This window comes from Crotalus tigris, unplaced genomic scaffold (genome assembly GCF_016545835.1).
Source record: "Crotalus tigris isolate CLP2741 ecotype Arizona unplaced genomic scaffold, ASM1654583v1 scf7180000017685.4511686, whole genome shotgun sequence".
Taxonomy (NCBI): domain Eukaryota; kingdom Metazoa; phylum Chordata; class Lepidosauria; order Squamata; family Viperidae; genus Crotalus; species Crotalus tigris.
The window spans coordinates 1273288-1294201 of NW_024096565.1; the positions used below are offsets into that span (position 1 = coordinate 1273288).

Sequence of the window (20914 nt, forward strand, 5' to 3'; positions counted from 1 at the left end):
AAGTTCCATTTTATTTGCCCTGCTTCAGTTATCAAGCTCTGACCAGGAATTTAACAAAACTGGCAAAGGTATTCTTGCCAGAGCAAAGAAATATTTTAGGTGAATTATATTTCTTCTGTTGTATCTTCATAAGCATTTTAGCTCAGAGAGAGAAGCACAGCAATTGGTAGGCTGATATTAAGTTTGCATGTAATGCAACAGCCATCTACTTAGCCCAGGGCTAGGGTTAGTTTTGAAAGATTGTGAGCTTTTGAGTATATAAAGTCATCTGTGAGTGCCATTGCAGTTACAGAGAATATGACCTTTCTGCATCTCGGAGCTTCTGCTCCAGTCTTCTATCTGTATGCTGCTCAGTGTTTTCTAGCAGAGGGGTGACCACTATATCATTCAGCCGTGTGAGCACTTTATGAATTTAATTCACCACATGAATTCTTTTTCAAGAAGGAATGCCAAATCCTCAGGCCTTGCCTACCAACCCTGACTTCCATGAACTGATTATTTTGGAAGTAACTCACACAAGTGTTTTTTTGCCTGTAAGTGCTGGTCACTTGGTCATAAATATCTCAGTTGGGGGCACCCAGCCTTCAGCTTGCAGGACACTTTTTGGTTCTCCTGCACAATGTTGGGCCAGCCTAGTACTGCTGCTCATTGGGTTATTACAGCAGTAAGATAAGAAAGTTAAACTCTCCCAAGCAGAGAAGAAACACTTAACCAGCACTGGCCTGGAAGGCAGAAGCAGCAAGCAGTTCTGAGCAAGGCAGCATGTAATTGGTTTGCTCCTGGTTACCCATCTTTCTGTTAAACATACTCAAGTTCTGTCCTCCCCTGCTTTATGGTACATATTGCAATAGGCACGAGCTTAGTCTTTTTCAAGGCGACAGAAAACACTTGTTCCTATCATCCCTTGGCTCTTCAGAAGGAAATGAAAGTTTCCCCTGATTTTGAAAAGCTTTCCTACTCATATGATGCATGTGGCCGAGGGGCAAAATTAATTCACTGGATTTTTGACACTTTTCAGCATAGACAGAGCTTTAAAAGGTGAGCATGCTATGCAAGTAATAAATGCAATTGATAATAGAACAACAGATCTTTGACAATGGTCATCCTTAAGAGATACCTTCTATCTGCATTAAACTGCCTTGTAGGGAATGTTTCTCTCTTACTAAATGTTTCTATCTGTATAACAGAATTTGACTTCTTTTTAAATATCAAGGTGATTGTGCTCTTCTGTATGTCAGAATCAACAACGTAGCAACTGCTGTTGGAAAAGAAGCAAAGCTTCATCTCTTTCAAGCTCAGGAATGGCTAAAGCTTCAAGAAAGACAGCAGGATTACAGCTGTAAAGAGAAACTGGCTAAAGCTCAACTGATAAGTGAGTCTGTGCACAGGTGTCATTAATGTATTGAGCTATTGTATAGCCTGCTTATACTCATTGGCTGATCATAGATTAATCCTTAGTAAAACATTTTAAAGGCAGTTAAAGTACTTTGATATTTGAACCCAAAGGCATGGAAATAGCAAGCTAAGGCACTTTGTCTTCTAGCTATGCTAGTTATGAAAACGTTCGTACAATCATACCTGTTCTGCTTCCTTACATATTAACTTCTGTACACATTTCACTTTTCATTCTTCAGTTCTAGTCTGTTTGTTTCATGGATTACATGTGTAATCCATGGTGTATCACAAGTGAATGCTCTGTATTCCATTCTAAATGTGATCCTTTTTTTCATCCAGATAATACAGGTAGTCCTCGACAGTTGAGCCCAAACTTTCTGTTGCTAAGTGAGATATTTGTTAAGTGAGCTTTGCCCCATTTTATGACCTTTCTTGCCACAGTTGTTAAGTGAATCATTACAGTTGTTAAGTGAATCTAGTTTCCCCATTGATTTTGCTTGTCAGAAGGTCGCAAAAAGTGATCACACGACCCCAGGACACTGCAACCGTCATAAATACGAGTCACTTGCCAAGCATGTCAGTGTTGATCACATGACGATGGCTTCAATGGTTGCAAGTGTGAAAAACAGTCATAAGTCACTTTTTTCAATGCCATGGTAACTTTGAATGGTCACTAAATGAACTGTTGTAAGTCGAGGACTACCTGTAGCGGATTGTTGCACCTTGCTTACCCCCATTTTTGTTTTGGGAATCCCCATAAAGTTCATCAGAGTCAAGATTCTAATTGTTGACAAAACACAGCACCTAGGACAGGGGTAGGCATCCTTGGCTCTTTTATGACTTGTGAACTTCAACGTCCAGAATTCCTGAGCCAGGATGGCTCAGCTTGGAAACCTCTCTCTTTCCCCTCAGCATGGCTGGCTCAGGAATTCTGGGAGTTGAAGTCCACGAGTCATAAAAGAGCCAAGGTTGACTACCCCTGACCTAGGATAAGTTCATAGAAGGGAAAAGTTTCTAATCTGCTAATGCTTACAATCCAAGCAAATGTTAATATTTACTGTTCTCGTTTGGATTAAATACATAATATGATAACATAATGCTAACTAGTGTAGATTAATCAGATTCTATTAAATCAGGTCTAATACTTGGTGACTTAGCATCTCAGCCTGTCCTTGCTGACGGTCCAAAGCTCTTCCCACTAGACTTTTACCCACAACGAAGATTAGAATGCAAAAAGATGCATCAGAGATTTTGGATGAGCCAGAGGTTATTCTTGGCCTTCCAGACTCCCGGAAAGGGGGGGGGGGTGCAGAAGGCTGTCCCTCTGTTCCTGTGAAATCATGAGAAGGGGAAGTTCTTTTGCCCCTTTCTGTCATTTTGTTTAGGGCAGGAAGATTTGAGAGGTGAGCCACTCCCACCCCAAGCGAAGAATTGTTCTCAGTCACGTAACTGATAATCTTCCATTTTTCCTCATTTTTTAATATGCTCATATTTGCTTCTGTTTCTAAGTTTTCTCTGACAGTCGAATGAAGAGAAAATTGTTACCCATATAGCTGACTTAAGAGTGATTTTTAAAAATCATTCAATAATGCAATTGCATATTGCAAGTGTCAATATTTAAACCTATAATTATGGTAGCATAACATAAGAAAATGGTGTCTGTTTTTTTAAAAAGCATGAAAAGAACCTTTTGTTGTTCAATTAAAGAAAATGAAACTAGGAAATCAGATTACGAAGGCTATTATCAATTTTTGTGGACTACAACTATTTTATAATTAGTAAATAAAATCTTCCGAAAGTTTATTTTGAAGTGGTCATAATCAGGATCATCCTTAATTCATACACTAATCAAAATAAAATGTTAATAGTAGTGTACCACTAGTACCCACAGTTAATTTTGTACTTCCTTCCCAAATTTCTTTCGGAGTGTATAAACTGGCTTTTGGTCTTTTTAGAATAAGTCACATGGAAATTTAATCATAACTTAATAAGCTGCTGGATACCGAGTTAGAGCTCTGGTCTTCCTGGCTCAGTATTGTTTGCACAGATTAACTCCTCCTTGCATTTTAGTCTGTTGTTTTTTCTAACCTTACATAAAGAAGTCAGGGATTCAAGGTGGATTTTCTTCAAGGAAAGCCTCTGCTGTGTCCCTAAATCCCTGAAGTATTTTTTCCCAATTAAATAACATTTTACTGTAATTGGACTATTCATTATGATTTTCATAATTAAGTGCAATTTTTTCTTTGGCCTAAAGGCGGTTAAAAATGACTAACTGGGAATGATTTTTGCCCTATGGTATGTAATGAATTGATGTGTTCTTTAAATATGGTATAGTTACATTATAAACATGCTCTGCAAAAATACATTCTTTTGGTATATACATCCTGGCATATATATTTTTGCACATGTACCTTCGGCAATATGAATGTGCCCCTTAGCCATAAACAAATATGAAAAACTTCTTGCTAGAAATTTGTTATCACTAAAAGCTTCTTGGAGATAATAGTTTTAATGTATTTTTTTTAAGTGAACATGAACTGCACCGAACAAAATATAACGGTATCCCAGGTCCCTTATCCAGACACTTGGTATGTATTTTATGTCGACAAGTTTACCTGTGCGGAAACATATGAAGACCCTGAATCTGAGGATCTTCGGTTTGAAATGGTGCTACTAAATCCAGATGCAGAACGGAATCCATTAGATCACTTCAGTGCAGGGGAATCAGGTGAGGTATTTTTCTTGACACAGAGTGGAGTTTGTGGAAAGTGGAATGAAGATGTGATCAATTTAATGGAAGTACATTTTTGGAGAAGAAACATTACTCTAAATTATGAAAGATTATTCATTTAGTACTAACTTTAAAATGGTTGATTGTTTTAACTAGACTTTAGGGATCATAAAGCTAAGTTCTTCCCTCCTCCATTTTTCTTTTACAGATACAGACAAATCATCCAAAATTTCTGTTTGACTTTTTTACTTTGGAAATAAATGTAATTTTTATCTTTATATTTGCTTAAATATAGGTATAGTACAGTACCATTTTTCTTTTAGCTGAGCTGAATGAATTGAGAAGCAATAGTGCAAGCTGGGATGGTCAAACGTTTAAGCCTTGGGGTTTAGTGTTTAACAGGTTTGCTATCTTCAGTAGCCTTTTGGATTCACTTCCAGAAAGATGGTTTAATACAGGGGTCCTCAACTCCCGGGCCGTAGCCAGTTCAGAACCAGGCTGCAGAAACCGTCGGCCAAGTGTGCGTGCAGGTCCCCTCACGAGCGGTGTGTGCTTGCATTCGCCCGGGCAGCTGCCCTTGCGCGGTGGCATGTCTTTGTGCTGCCGCGCAAAGCTCCCTTCACACATGCACCCGTCACTTGTACAGAACCATCCCATCTCCCCCCCCCCCCCCAGTCCAGGCCACCAAGCCAAAAAGGTTGAGGACCACTAGTTTAATACATATTTGATTGCAAAACAAACATAACTTGTCTGCAACTTTTTAAAGCTTTTTGTCTTGTCTTGGCATAATGTGACTGTCTTCCCCTAACAACTTAATGAATAAAGAAAAGGAGGTGAATTATAGCACCTACAATTTATTAGTTCAGTTTGCCTGACAGTGTTCTCTGATGTCAGGCAAAGTTGCATTTTACATGGGAACACTTTATGGAGTACCTACTGCTTTTAAGTATTGCAGCAGTGACATCTAGTGGTAAGACAATATACCTTGCTGTTAGCTGCTGCTGCTTTTGCAGATGCTGCCATAGTTGCCATATTTATTCTGAAAGACAATCCTGAAGATAGTGGTCTTTCAAAGGAAGGATGATTAGGCAGAAAAAAATTATATAACCAAACAGATTATATTTTGAAATCAAAAGCAAAACTCAGTTTCCATGTTTTGTGTAATTTCCAATCTCTATTACAGCATTTTGCAATCTATACACAATTTTAAGCTATGTGAACTTCAACTCCCAGAATTCCCTAGCACACATGATATGGAAACCCTATCACATACCTTCATCTCAGCATTGTATCTCCTCTGGTGGTGGTCCTTTAAAGACCTATGAACCTTTCAAGATCCCATCACCAAGGCCCTTTTCTCTAGTGGAACCTTGTTTCTAGAATGCTCCCTGCATCTTTTAGCCCAGTGGTTCTTAACCTTTTTGAACAAATCACCCTCTTGAGCCAATGAGGAAGTTGTCATCGCCCCCCTCCCCCAACATAACCTCTCAATCACAACATAGGAAATAATTCTTCAATTTATGCAAACACATTTTTTGTTTTCTTTAAAATTCTCATCAGGACATATCGATGCAAATAATTTATTTCCAGTCTTTTTCCCATATCTCCCATATTCGGGCCAATGGCATGCCACTGTATGGGTAGAAGCTGCTGCGCAACGCGCATGAAGATAAGTGATGCGTATTCACATATGTACAGCGTTCTGTACTGAAGCTAGCTGGAGGAACATTTGAAAACACAATTCAATCCACTAATAGCGAGCAATCTGATGTTTTTGTACGACAGATATACAGCCATTCACTGTACGAAAAAGTCTCAAAAGTCTCCCCAAAACTTCTCGCTCCATCGCCCCCATATCACCCCCTTTTCATTCCTTCGCCCCCACATCGCCCCTTTTCATTCCATCGCCCCCCCTGAAAAATGAAATTGCCCCCTGGGGGGCAATATCGCCCAGGTTAAGAACCACTGTTTTAGCCCAAGATGAAGCTGGTTATTTCTCCAGACTTTTCAGATTTCTTAAACTTGAAATCAGATGCTGTTATCCATTGTTACTAAGTTTTAGTCAAATGTGTTTTAGTTGGAAGTTGCTCTGGGAATTGCCAGGTTTTTCTCTCCACAGAAGGCATGAAGACAAGGTTTATAAGAAATAAGGCATTCATTGTCAAAGAAATGAATGAACTTTGTTTTTTCTGTTCACAGGCTTACATGAGTTCTTCTTCCTGCTTGTCCTGGGTTATTTTGTTGCTGCCTGCATTTATGCTCAATCCTTGTGGCAAACAATTAAGAAAGGGGGACCTATGCACACAGTGCTCAAAGTGCTCTCTATGGTTTTGCTCCTGCAAGCAGCTTCAGCTCTTGCAAACTATCTGCATTTTTCAAGGTAAATTAAGATCCCACTGAAGGGACTTAGGCTGAATTCCTATAAACTGTTGCTCTCATCTCCTGTCTTTGGCTTCCAGCAGCAACCTTTACTAACAAGAATTTCTAGCTTTCCCAGCTAGCTTTGCTCTAAAACCTAAACTTCAAATGATTCCTTTGAAAAATCTTAGGCTGTGCTGCTTAGGCCTAAACCTTTCTGCTCTAGCATACAGAGGCAAGCAAGCTAAGTTACTGTACCCGAGATAGCACCACACATTGCAGAGTACATGGGTTGCTTTGGGTTATGCTGTGGATTCCCACAGTAGTGTGAAAGCCATTCAGATGTATGCAGGTAATTTGTACTTCTCAGCAGACCAGGCTTCTATCATACCAAATCTCTTTTTCCAATTTGCTGAGGGAAACATCACTCTATGGGGATGCTTTTTCAGTGGCCTCTAATTTTAGCAAATCTGGGTCCATGGAATAGTAGGACAAAGAATCAAGTTGCCATTGTTGTTTCCTGATATTAAACCCACAGAATTGTTTTTTGGTTTGCCCATAATCTTCTTTTCTTGTGGCTGCACATTCCTACTTCAATTTCTTTTCAGATTCACTTCTTTAATCTTAAGAGAGTTTCTTACAATGGGTTCCTTGAAATAATGCTAATACATTATAAACCAGTGTTGTAATGTATTCCAGATTTCTTTTAATGTTTTTTTTCTTAACATGGGAAATATAAACTAAATTTATGTAAATTTGCATGTAAATTAACATCTATGAATGAAGGAATAAAAAGGGAGTCTGATTAGGACAAAACTGAGCCGAGTGTAGAAGTTTCTACAGTGGTCAATTGCAGTGGTCAAATTATATTCCAGTGTAAACAATCTTATACATGCTGTTTGTAAAAAAATAAACCTGTTCCAATCTCTGTTTCTTTTGCTATGGATTACCTTTAACACAATCTGCAAATTACATGTCTATGTGTACATATATGCATGCATGTTTATGTATGTATGTGTGTGTGTATCCAGAAAGATTATTTGTAATTATTGTGCGGGCCCTTTGCATTTGAAGGAGAAAATGTGCTTTCGGGCATGGAGAGTGCAAAAGATAGACGTGCTGCCATCTTCTGAAGGCAGCTATGTCTGCCCCAGCATCGTATAGCCCCTTTCACTGCTACTTCACATCTTAGGAAAAGCCTTTTTGGGGTCATGAAGTGGCAGGCTCTGAAGCACTTTTTATCTTGGAGTCTGAAGAGGTACACAACTCTTGATATTATGTGTGGAAGCATTAGACTTTTTAACAGAATGCACTTTTGAAAACAATTTTCTTTCGTTTACATTAGTTATTCCAAAAATGGAGTAGGACTGCCTGTTATGGGAAGCCTTGCAGAATGTAAGTACATCTTTTGTTTTCTATAATATATCATGAAATATTGTTTCATGTCTTTTTAATTATTGCATTTGTTATTTGAAGTGCACTAATGCCCTTTACTTCCACATGCTGCCTGGGGCTGGTAGGATCCCACCAGCCAGCACACAGGGCAGGCCTCTTTTCATTATGTCTAACAATAGATTTGATTATTTCAAAAGATGCTTAACAGTGTAATCATACACTTGTCTGCCCAGACCTGAACATGCTAAATTGATTGCTCTCAGAATAGATAGCAGATTAAACCAAATGGTTAACAACAAATTAAAATGTTCCACATTGGGCAGCATAGCTGGAAAACTGAGTGCTTGGGCAGCGTGTTATCATTTATTTGCATTATTTGGTGAGCCCTCGGCCTCTTAAAAACATTGTTAACCACTAAAAGATTACTTGTTCTGCTGCGAAGGTTGAAAGTGGCTTGCCACATTTTTGTGGAAGTGAATAAAAGTAAAGACCATTCCTAATGAGGCCAAAATTGATTTCAACATAGCAAGAGTGAGTGTGAATGGTAAGCACTCAGCTGTTCACCCACAGGAATGGGTTGCACTGGAGGACGTGAATGAAGGGCAGTGGTTCTCAACCTTTTTAGTGCCATGACCCCCCAACCAGTCGTAAGTCAAGGACTACTCAACCGGTCGTAAGTCGAGGACTACTCAACTGGTGCAGCACCATTTGCAGAATGGGACTTTTGGCGGGCTCAGCAGGGCAGAGACAGCCTGGACAATTCCTATTGGCTTTTGAAAGCCAATAGAATTAGACTCCTATTCAAGAGAGTCTATTCTATTGGCTTTCAAAAGCCAATAGAATAAAAGGGAGTAGCACAGCTAAGGAAAAGGGGGAAAAAATGGCGGACTGCATTGTTTGGCGACCCCTGTGAAATGGTCGTTTGACCCCCAAATGGGGTCCCGACCCACAGGTTGAGAACCACTGCCCTAGAAACATTTTGCAGAACTAAGGCCCTGCACAAGGGCTTTCTCTGTGCCGGGGATCCCTAATGATTTAACTCTGTAATTTTTCTTGACCCTTCTCCTTAGTGTGCGACATAATCTCTCAGGTGCAGATGTTGTACTTGCTACTGAGTCTTTGCATGGGATGGGCAATTGGTAGAATGAAAAAATCCCAGAGCAGACCACTCCAGTGGGATTCCAGTCCAGCATCCACTGCCATTGCTATAAGTGCTGTTGTGACACAGGTCTGTGGTCGTTTTTCGTCTTTACTGCAGAAGGGATTGGTGGCTAATAATTCTAGAACTTTAATAAGATATAATGTTGAAAATGATGCTATCTGAATAGAACGGCCTAATGATTATTTGGGAAGATTGCTAATGAAAGGCAAGCTGGACAGGTTCTGAAGCTGGTTTTAGCCTAGTCGGAAGATGCTGCAATAGCCCTAGCCTCCAAAAGAGAGCCAGGTGGGTGTAGTGTGCCAGGATAGAAATTGGGAAACCCGAGTTCTCGTCCTGTTTCAGGCACAAAACGCCGAAGGTGTTTATGGTGACCTTGAGCCAATCCTTCTTTCTCAGCCCTAGGAAGAAGGAGGAATGGGAACCACTTCTGAAATTCTGACACAACTACAAGGACTTGCCCAAGGGGTAAAAAAAATGACTGCAGGTCCCCTTCTTCAAAAGTAGCCTCCCTAAAAGGATTAGTCCAGAATATTTTGTTATACATTTTCCAAATCTGTAATTTTTTTAAAATTTAGTAATTATTTTCAAGTTTTACTTTTTTCCAATCTGATATGGTCATCACTAGTAATGTGGATCCACTACGCTTGCATTTTCTGAACAAAGTTTTCTTTGGCCATCCTTTTTATTCATGGTATATGGCTTGTTCTTCTGCAGAGTGTTCTGCTTATTTGGGAGCAGCTTGAGGATACCAATCACCATAGTTACCATTCACACCAAAGTTTAGCCGGTGCCCTTCTCCTTGGCTTAAGAATTTGTCTAGCTGTGTTGTTAGGATGCGGACTTTACCAGATTATCCGAATTGAGAGGAGTACTCTAAAAAGAGAATTCTATATTACTTTCACAAAGGTATGTGTGTGACATGAAAACCTGATGTATTCTTTAAAAAAAAAACACTATTGAAACTCTTTTCAAGAAAATATAAAGAATTAAATTTATTCAGAAGTAATGAGGCTCCTGTGTGTGTATATGTGTAAATAAAAGTTCTGAATTGCTCAGGAAAGCTTTTTTTTTTAAAGGTATACTTCCGTTAGTATCCTTATCTCTTTCTGTTTCTTGATATAGAATAGTTCTTTAAAAAAAAGAGTTTTGACAATGGGAAAGTGTCTCACTGGAAGTTCATAAACCATTCATGCTGCCAGGTATCCTTAGCTGATATCCACTGTGTCTTCTCTCTTTCAGGGATGTATTCTATGGTTTTTATGTCACCCAACTGTTCTGACTATATCTCTGATGTTTAGAGATTACCAGCGAGAGAAGGTTGGTATATTAAGGATGCTTTTCAGAACTGAGAATCGCTGACGTGATGCTGCTTTCTGGTGTAAAGCCCACACTTTTAAATTTAGCTTTTGGGGGGGGGGGCTAGGCCTTAAATTGTATGGTTGCCCTAAAATCCTTGTTTTTACTGCATGCATTTCACTAAGCTGGCCTTAAGAGCAAGTTAGGATTGCAGTCTGATTATTCCCCTTGTGTTTAGTTAAGCCAAATACGGGGTTGTCCTGAGAAAAGTGATTATTTGAGTTAGCCATAAAAAGAAGGGCAAATCGTGCAGCAAAGAAGCTCAGAATGGCTTCCTGGCAGGTCTTTTGGGGCCTGCTGAGTTCTCTCTTTCCCCCTCCCCCACTCCAGTGGGTGGAGAAAACAAGGGGTTGTTTTGCATTTTTGGATTTGGAAGGCTTTGAATGGAAAAATAGATGACCAAAAGCACTTGAGTCACTCTGTAAAACTCCTCAGCTGCCTCCCCCAAAAGAGGCTGGACGTGCCTATTTTTGAAGTACACCCCCAACCCTCCTTGTAAAGCCTGGCTCAGTCCAGTGGAAGTTGCTACAGATTTTGCATACACTAGAGCAGACTCTCTGGCAATTTACATAATTTGTGCAATGACATCCTCAGTTAAACAATGTAAATGACACTTTGCTTGTGCTGGTGCGCTCTTTGATTTTCCATGCCTTTGGGAATACCAGATCTCCATCCCTGCAATTAATTAGTTAAAACACAATTTCATCGTACCTCCCATTCTCCTCCCTCCATCTCCCAGTGAAACTTTCAGTGGTCTAGAGCACATTTGCAAGGTGTGGAAGGGAAAAAGAAATTTATTCTTGCCATATGCTATTCTTTCATTGACTATGTCTAAAGAGGTCTTGCACCCCTGTCTGCAGCTAAGAAATTTTACACAAATTGTATGTTCATTGTACAGAGCATATTCTGTCTCGCTCACTTTTCTGTTATTGTTTCCTCTTAGATTATTACCATGGGTGTCATTCTCTGCCAGCTGTTTTCCATGGTCCTTCTGTACCGGCTCTTTGTTTCCCATAGTCTTTACTGGGAAGTGTCCTCTCTCTCTTCAGTGACCTTGCCGCTAACAGTGGCATCTGGACATAAAAGTCGGCATCACTTCTGAGATCCCTTTGGAGATTTCTTGGCAACGGTGCAATAAAGATTTGGAAACGGAGCAGCTATTTTCAGCAGTAAATTCAGCTCAAGAAGAGCTAAATAAGCAAAAGACAGCATTTTGCTCTCACTGGATCACAACAAATGCAGAAGTGATTGGAATTCATCAAAAATAGTGATGAACAAACATCTTTTTTCCCCCTGCTATTTGGATAAAGACCATGTGATTTTTTTTTTAGCCATGTTTTCACTCCAGATCTGCCTCATCTAGATTAAAGTTCAAATTTCGATAATGATACATTTGAACTAATTGGATGGAACAATTCTGCAGTTCAAATAATACATATCTTGTTTAAGGTGGCTTTAAAACAAAATATGCACAAATTAATAGGACTTAAACTGTAATAGGTCCATAAAAACAGTGTATAATGTTTACAGTGAACAATAGTTCTCATTATCACTTTCTTGCCTTGAGGCTTGGATGTAGTTCAGTTTTTAGCTTGATTGCCAGTTGTATTTTAATTCTGTGTTTGACATTTTACAAGAGCAGAAGGGCAATTAACTAACTCTTTAAGTTTAAAAAAAAAAAAACCATAGCAGCATGGTGGTAAAAGGAGCAGGTTTGTGTCTCCTAAACTGAGGAGAAAAAATTTAAATGTGTGATACATTACTACAGTTTTAATCCTGAGAGAATTTGGTGAGGATTCAGTCATAATTAAGCCATAGCTGCAGATTAAATTAATAGAAGCATTTCAAATGTTGGTTTCAGTAATCAACTACCCATGAATTCCTGCCCAAGGATACTTAATCAGGATTAAATTTTCTCTGAATAATTGAAAAACAAAATACATTGGATTTGCTGTAATTCATGTTGGCATTTGTATTCTAAACGGTTGCCACTTTCCAGCCATTGTAATAGAGCAACACTTATCAGTGATGCATTTAGGCTGTTGCAGTGAACGCAGACTTTAATTGAAGTGCCTATTTCTTGCTCCAGATTAAAATCCTATGACCTGTATCTCTTGTACAATATGAAAGTTCCTGTCAAGTAACTGGTTTATTTATTTCAAGGCTAATGCTTTTTTTCAAAATATGCTTGTAATTGTGGCCTACAAGAAACTTTAAGCCCCCTTTTAAAAAAAAAAAATATTTCTGTTTGTTCATCTTTGATCTGAGTTGCACACACAAAACTGCCACATTTTCCTGTCTTTGGGAAAATGGATAGCCCTTCCTGGTGGGTTCAATTGCCTGAAGACAAGGAGGACATAAGAAAAATCATGGTATCCCTCATCCAATCTTCCTACTTCTCTGTCCTCATAACCAGGACTATCAAAAACAGGAATGCAGCTATCGCAGACATAGCTTTCGCAAGAAGAAGAAAAGTTGTCAAGGAAGCCCCAGGCTACAAATCTGAAATTGTGCAAACTTGAACATAATTTTAGGAATGCATCCTTAAAAAATCACAGTCTAGTCTTCAAAAGTGCTGCTTCAGCACAATTGTTAGTAAAGCTGGGAGTTTTAGTTAGAGAGTAGACAGGAGATCACCCCGTATTTGATTTCAGCTTTTGGAATTTGTAGGTCAGAATTTCTCAACAAGAGCAACTTTAAAATAAGTGGACTTCAGCTCCCAAAATCCCCTTGGCTGGCTGGGGAATTCTGAGATTTGAAGTCCACTTATTTTAAAATGGCTAAGATTGAGAAACACTGCTGTAGTAATTTGCCTCTTGCTGAGTGAGGCAAACAACAGCATGATAAAAGTTATTCACTAAAAGAGTTAATTATTTTTTTACTTGGAACAAGAATAAAAGATTGGGTTGGGAAGTTTGAAATAGTTTAGTTTCACATTAGTGGTAAAATTATTGCAAAATTATTTTTTGCATTTCTCATTAACCACATCAAAACATTGTTGGTTAAAGTTGTGTTTGTGTGCTGATAATTTACAATAGAAAAAAATGCTTTGGGGCACAGATTTTAATCACAGCATAAATTTAGCATTTTCTATTGCAGAAAATGCAATATTTATGTGCAAATTCAAACATTGAGGCAAGTGACATTGGAGATCTTGCAGTATCAAACATGACATTTCAGAAGATTGCACAAAAATGACAGGTGTTCTTATATTTATGATTTCTGCTTTCATGTGATTGAGTTTGGCCTGCCAGCAAACTTGAAATAGTGTGGTCATGAGGACTGACAGATAATGGATTGCTTAGCAGATAAACACCAAACCTCAGGTTTTGGCTGCTATGGAAAGACACTGCAATCTGTCTTGTGTAGGCTTTTCCAAAAGTCACCAGTGGCAGGTTTGGATTACACAGTTTAGACATATATAGCAATTACATACCACAGATAAATCTACTTCAAGTATTTTATCAGATGCTGTTTTGCAGTGGCCTTACTTCTAGTCATTCTGGTTAACATAATAATCAGACGTTGTTATGGCATGTTTATGAATCATTGAGTTGAGGCAAGTCTAAGAAGTAGCAGAGGTGCCCTTGCATTAACACCAGAGGGTAACACTAAATGTGGATTGTGGGAACCTAAGAAGTGGCCTTAACTGGTCAGACAATATATCCAACTAACTTCAATATTACTTTTGATTTACCTGATAAATGAGGTAATGAGGTGATAAGCCGCCTGGGAAAGCCAAGGGAAATCATCAAAACAATTAAAAAACAAAAATTAGAATATTTCAGACATGTGATGCGACACCCAGAAAAATACAGCATACTCCATTTAATCCTCCAGGGAAAGACTGGAGGCAAACGAGGTCCAGGCAGAAGAAGAACATCATGGCTTCAAAATCTAAGGGACTGGTTTGGACAAAACTCAGCAGCACTTTTTCGTGCGGCTGCTGATAAAAACAGGATCGCCAAGGTCCGATAATGGATATGGCACAAAAAGAAGAAGATAAAGGAATTGGGTAACATGAAAAGAAGTGTAATTCTCAGCTGTTTCCTGATCCTTAGGAGACGCTAGAAGTGGAACTGTGCTTTTACGTGGACCACTTCACAAAAAAAGCCAAACCCATTTTTTTAAAAGCACTGTTATTTTAACATTTCCTGTGTACAAAAGATTTTTCACATTGGGGAAAAAGACTGGAGAAACCTTCAGAAGCAAAGATTGAACATGCATTGTGAACGTGCTTTACTAAATCCAGAAGCTACATAGTTGTGTAATTCTGCAACTTATTGGGAAAAAGATTTCATAGTATTCATTGTGATCAAAAAGATTGTTAGATATTAGAATATTCAAATCTTACACTGAAATGTAGATTTTGGTCTGTCTACAGTAGTTAGCATCCAAATGAAATAAGTCTTGCTAAATTCCTCTGCTTTTAAATCCACATAAACCTTAGGAGAAAAAAATATTTTAAAAAATCTTTAATTACAATTTTCATGTAGTGCCATCTGTTCCCAGCCGAAATCAGAATATCTTAATTGACATTGAACTTGCAGGAATGAGAATCTGGCTTTTCTCTTGGATCATCAAATAAATGATTTGGTGTACAAAAATTAGTTGAAAAAAAATCTGATGCTGATCCAAAATTCATTAATGTTCGTATCCTAAGTAGCTAAGCTGTGACTTTAAGTGGCAGCTAACTTATATCCCAGCAAAAATCCCTCTATAAAGATGCTGGCCATCCTGTCCTTTACCATTTGCTTTTTCTTCTGAAGCTCGGGGCCCTTGCAGATGAACACAGGAATGTTTCCTTACATATCCTTGCAACCAAGAGTAAACATTTTATAGGTGATTATGTGGGTATTCTCCATACCTACATGTTAATAATATTCAGTTGGACATATTCCAATAATGGCATTCTTGTGCTGACTTAATGAATTAGTAAAGCATATATGCCCCACTAGATGGCAGCACCTAGTCAACATTGGCTGATTTCAAGAAATTAAAGAAGCTGCTTAAAATTTGGATGGGAGACCACCCGGAAGTCCCAGGGCTATAAGCTAGACTGAGAAATAGAAGAAAACATCCTGAAGAAGATTAAGGTAGATGCACTTACAGTTTGTTGCCAGAAAAGCTTAATGTGCATAAAATCATCCAGAATTGAGCTGAACTCCAAAGTGACTAATACTTTATGATTGGAGAAGTTCCTAAGTTATGAAGGCATCCCATGCTGGGAGTTCTTTCTTCCTTTGGACTGGTGCTCACAGTAGAGGGGAGGAGAAACATTCTCTTAGTAGAATGAAAACCCTGTGTATTCATAATTTAACAATAGCAAGAAGCTGATTCTGTTTGAGGTACATGATCTGGATGCAAACATCTGTCTCTTTTGGCAGTCCTGCCATGGTTGCCCTGATTCTGGCAAGTCAGATCTGATAGCCCCCATTGTCCAAAAGGTTTTTTTTTTCCCCTATTCAAGGGTCCCTATCCTCTATCCCACAGCTTAATTGTCACTGAGGAAAATTCTGTTTCCATATTGACAGAACCTATACATTGGGAAAAACCACATGATAGTTTGATTGACCTCGCCATAATTCAGTGCCCTTTAAAAAAAAATTACATTGTGTTTATACTGTGGTTGACTCTGTCCTCCACTTAGAAACTTCTGAAGGAGGAAGTCTATAAATCTTATAAAAGAAATCAAATATAAGTGTACCCACACACTAATCTGGCAACCATAATTTATGGATGAGCCCACTTTATGACCCTGTTCAGTTGTGGTTTATTTAATAAATTATTCTTAAACAGGACATAACATAGTGCAATGTGTGAGCATTTTTTATTCTTGCCTTTATATCAGTGGTTCTCAACCTGTGGTCTCCAGACAGCCGGCCATGATGTCACAGAGGGTCCATGAAGGCTTGAAAAAATATTGTGATTTAAAATTTGAGTTAAGTCTTGGAGGGCCATGGCCATGGCCTGTAGCCACAAAAATTATTTAAAGGGGGTCTGTGATGAAGAAAAAATTGATAACCATTGTTTTATATCAGGGGTCCCTGAGTTCCGGACCTTGGCCCAGTACTGGGATGTAGCCTGTTCAGAACCAGGCCGCACGAGAGGCAGTCGGCACGCGCACACACACACACACACACACACAGCTCCACTCGCACAAGCAGTGGGTCGGCACGCATGTGCATGTGCACTAGGCCGCCACTCCTGTGAGTGGAGCTGTGTGCACCTGCATGCCAGGCCATCACAGCCCAGTTCCCCTTTTTCCCCCTAGCCGGGTCGCCAAATGCAAAGGTTGGGGACCGTTGCTTTAAAGGATAAAAAAGGTACTGAAGCAGATTCATCTTGGGGAATTTTGGTCTCAAAAAACAGCTTTAAGGTGTGTGAAACTCCCATCTTTGTTCTCTGACAGCTAATGTAACTTTCCCTGAGTAGACTTGCTGAGTATTTGCAAAAGTTGGGTTCATTTCCAGAGGGGGACCTTCTTTAAGGTAAAAAAAAATTTTTTTCAAGTGTTTCATTGTGTCTATTTAGGGTACACTGTTGGCTTTGTGGTGGTGTGGTGTTATAGTAAATGTTGAATACTAATATGAGTTGTATCTTCATCCAGCTCAGCTTTGATAACAATATACAGTAACTTGAATTTGCTAGTTTGAAAATCAGTTGGTAAGTCTCTGCCTTCAACCATTTACACCATAATCTTGTTGAGCTGATCAGAAGCCAGGTTGACCTACTGCATGAGAGCTTTCATGATACCTTGCGTGCATACACACACACACACACACACATACACACGCACACACCTGGCTTGGCCCTCTTAGTGCAGAGCCTCACCTTCTCAACAGAAGGAAAGGACAACAGCCTGATCTACAGAAGAGAAGAATGAGTCCTATTTTCTATCTGGAAATAATTTTGTACCTCATTGCTTAGCTTAAAAGACATACCAGAAACAACTAGAAAAATCTTGGTCACCCAGAACAGTATTGTTTTAGATTCAAGAATATTCTGTGACATCAACCTATATTAATTCCAGTATTTAGAAAAAGTCAGTGCTGTAATAAAGCCAATGTAAGTTTGTGTGTGTGTGTGTTCAGGTGAAGTACAGATTGTTCTATTTGTTCTATTTCATTGGAACTGATATGAGGCATAATGCTTGCTGAGTTGGAATGTACATATTGAAAACAAAATGGTGGAAAGGTTCAACCGTATTTCCCCTTTTAGGATAAAACAATGAGGAGTGTATTTATGCTGGCTAATGAGTATTTCACGGTACACTAAGAAACCCTACCAGGGAAAACTGTGCAAACAGGCAGTCTCAAAAGGGCCATCATTTCACTTGTTTGATGTGGTAGATAGAACTAAAAGGGCAATCAGACTAGTAGGCTATTTGACAAACATCTCTTTGGCCCGTGAATTGAGATCTGAATTACAATACATAAACTGAAGTCATACAATGCAGTCAAAGATGGGTCAATATTTGCAAAAGATCATATATATATATATATATATATATATATATATATATATATATATATATATATCAATTCCTTCAGGCTGAATCTTTGCTTCAGGCTGAAACTTGCAAAACAGCACTCAAACAGGCAAGGGAGAATGTTTTTACTAGGGAAAAATGTTTTATCCAAATTGTGAAGACTTTAAATTGTGCTGTAATGGAAGGGAGGTTGGAAGCAGACCAATTTCATTTGCATTTTGGCAGGGTAATAAATTAATATATATTAGATTAAAAAAGAAAAAAATTGGCAAGTGATTAGTCAGTTACATGATTTTACTGCTTTAGGTCTTTTTAAACTAATAAAAATGGAAGTGATATATTTTACTTTGAATGCTGCCTGCTGTGCCTATGTTACAATCATTTTTCTGAAACTCAAGGTTTTCCGCCAAGCAGTCACTGAGCTCAAATATGGATTGGGGTGATAGGCAGCAAAAACAGCCCAAAATAGGGGACGTCAGTGGGTGACTTTTTAAATAAATATATTCAGATAAAATAGCTGTGAGATAAGGATAGCAGCAAGATTGGATTTAATCTGAAGTTGGGACTGTAAGTAAGAGCAATGAAACACTTGGGTGGCTTAAGATAGAACAGAATGGTTTCAGTTGTTGGTTTTTTATTAGTTTTAAAGACACACACACACACACACACACAAGTTTTGCACAAGTGTCCTAATTTCTGTTCTCCAGAATTTTTCACTTTTCAGTTCCCAGCAGCTCCAATCAACATGGTCAGTGATACATGATTATGAGAACTGTAGGCCAAAACTTCTGAAGTTTCTATCCCTGCATATCACTTGGTTGGCATTCATAACTGATGTTGCAACAATCACAGTACTGTAGAGCTGAAAGAGACCTTAGAGATCAACTCACTGCCAACATAGGATCTGCAGTCTATGTCATCAGACAAAATGCCCAATACTACTATAATCACCAAGCTAATTAAGGAAGGACAGGATGGCAAGACTATTAACTGGACCAACAGCTGGCTTGAAAACTATATTCATCATGAGTTCTTCCTCTCATTGGAAGGGCAAGCTGGCTAAAGTACAACAGGGTTCAATATTCTTCAAGATTTTTATTAGTGATTGGAAAAAAGGAATGCTTAGCAAATCTGCACTATTGGATGAGATCATTCATTTCATGGGGAGAAAAATTCATGAAGATTTCAGTAGAAAGAGAAGTGACTGAAAAAAAAATGCATTTCAGAGGAAACATATTCAAAGCTCTTCACTTAGGAAAACAATCAAATGATTGGAAGTTATTTGACTTGGCAATAGTGCATGTGAAATTTGCAGCAGGCTAAATATGAGCCAGTCCATGCAATTTTAGGATGCATCAGTAAAAATACATTTTTCCCACATCACAGAAAATAACAGTTCTACTTTATTCTACACAGTTCATACATTACTTTGTAAACTATATATTGTTCTAGGCACTTTGGTTTAAGAAGGCTTCAAAGAAGGGCCACTAATTGGAGGTTGGACAGTAAATCTTCTCCAGGAGCTTTCAAGGTATTTATGTCAGGCTGATTGGTCTGGAATTTCCTGGGTACATTTTTTTTCCAGTCTTCTGATAGTTCTGCAGTACTCCAGGATGTTTGAAACATATGATTCAGTTGTTTTGAGATCATGTCTGCCAGCTCCTTCAGAACCCTGGGATGTAATCCATCAGGTCCTGGTGATTTAAACTTGTTTAGAGTGGCTGGGTGTTGTCTTGGCATTTTCTTGCCTATTTTAACTTGTATTTCTATTCTGTCTCTTATGGTGCTGCTTTTGGTAGCTTGAGTATTTTTTCTCCCTTTTGCATGAAAACAGATGCAAAGAATGAATTAAGCAGTTCTGTTTTCTCCCTGCTACCCCATTACCTCCTTCCCATCTTCTTCCGTTAGTAGACTGACTTTCCTTGATTTTTTTCCCTCTATTTTTCACATGTTGAAAGAAACTTTTTGTTATTTTTGACATTTGTTGCAAGTCTTAGATCGTTAAGACTCTTAGGCTTCCTGATTTCATCTTTGCAGAGTCGGGCTACTTGCTGGTATTCTACTTCAGTTATATATCCCTCTTTCCACCTTTTATATTTGTCCTTTTTATCTTTCAGTTTATCAGAGAGTTTCTTATGCAGCCATGCTGGTTTTATCTGGGGCCTCTTATTTTTCTTTTAGTGGTATTGTGTTAGATTGGGTAGAGAGCAGGACAAAGAATTACAAGCAAACAGATTTCATGCAAGGATCTTGTCATACAGAAATACATAAGAGACATACAATAGGATTGCATATACCTAAACTACAGACAACTCTATATGTTAGGATAATATTTTTAACAGTAATAATGGTTCTGTTGCACAGTGAGTTACTCATTGAGTTCTGACCTCCTTTTCACTGAATGCATCAAAGTAAGGCTGAACAGCAATAGACTGGGCGCTCTTATTTGAATTCCTGCATTCAAGGAAATTGAATATGACGGTCTAAATCTGTTTTTCCCAACCTTGAAGGCTTTGAGCTGTGTATATATCTCACGTAATCCCAGTTGAAGTCCATCCATCTGAAAGTTCTCAAGGTTGGGAAACTCTGGTGTAAATGCCAGTAGTTTTTTCCAGTGTTATGATGCTACAGATTGACTGATTAATGACATCCCCATCAGTTATGACTTACACAATACAAGAAAAATACTGTAAAGAGTCAAAAAATCATCAGTAGGCTGGAAAAAAAAACAATTACTTTAAAAAACAGGGTCCAAAGGGTCCCTCACCCCCACTAACCCTCTAACAAGGGCTGGGGACAGAATCAAGTTTTTGGCTCTAAATGAGCACAATCTAGCAGAAAAGATATGGCGGGGGGGGGGGAATGTATTAATCAGTCTCTCTGAATGGTAACTGGCTGGTCTCTGTTTTAATGTCTCCTTTAAGGAGAGTTCATCTTTACCTTAACCCCGAGACAGCCCGCTTAACCAAAATATTTGCTTACATATTCTGGCCAAACATTTATCTTAAAATTTACTTGAAATCAC

General features: G+C 38.6%; 1 protein-coding gene across 2 annotated transcripts in view; it reads left to right on the forward strand.

Annotated features, from left to right (window-relative positions):
* The window catches only part of GPR180 (G protein-coupled receptor 180), a 14330-nt gene extending 1694 nt beyond the window's left edge, over positions 1-12636 (forward strand). Inside the window, exons 2-9 of one of the 2 annotated variants that reach the window (XM_039337645.1) lie at positions 1239-1372; positions 3923-4123; positions 6326-6506; positions 7830-7879; positions 8950-9107; positions 9756-9947; positions 10281-10358; positions 11341-12636. In XM_039337645.1, coding sequence (XP_039193579.1) covers positions 1239-1372; positions 3923-4123; positions 6326-6506; positions 7830-7879; positions 8950-9107; positions 9756-9947; positions 10281-10358; positions 11341-11499 — 1153 coding nt within the window. In that variant the 3' untranslated portion in view covers positions 11500-12636. Of the gene's footprint in view, positions 1-1213; positions 1373-3922; positions 4124-6325; positions 6507-7829; positions 7880-8949; positions 9108-9755; positions 9948-10280; positions 10359-11340 lie in introns of both variants that reach the window. The other variant, XM_039337646.1, reaches the window with a different exon arrangement.
* The last annotated feature ends 8278 nt before the right edge of the window (positions 12637-20914 follow it).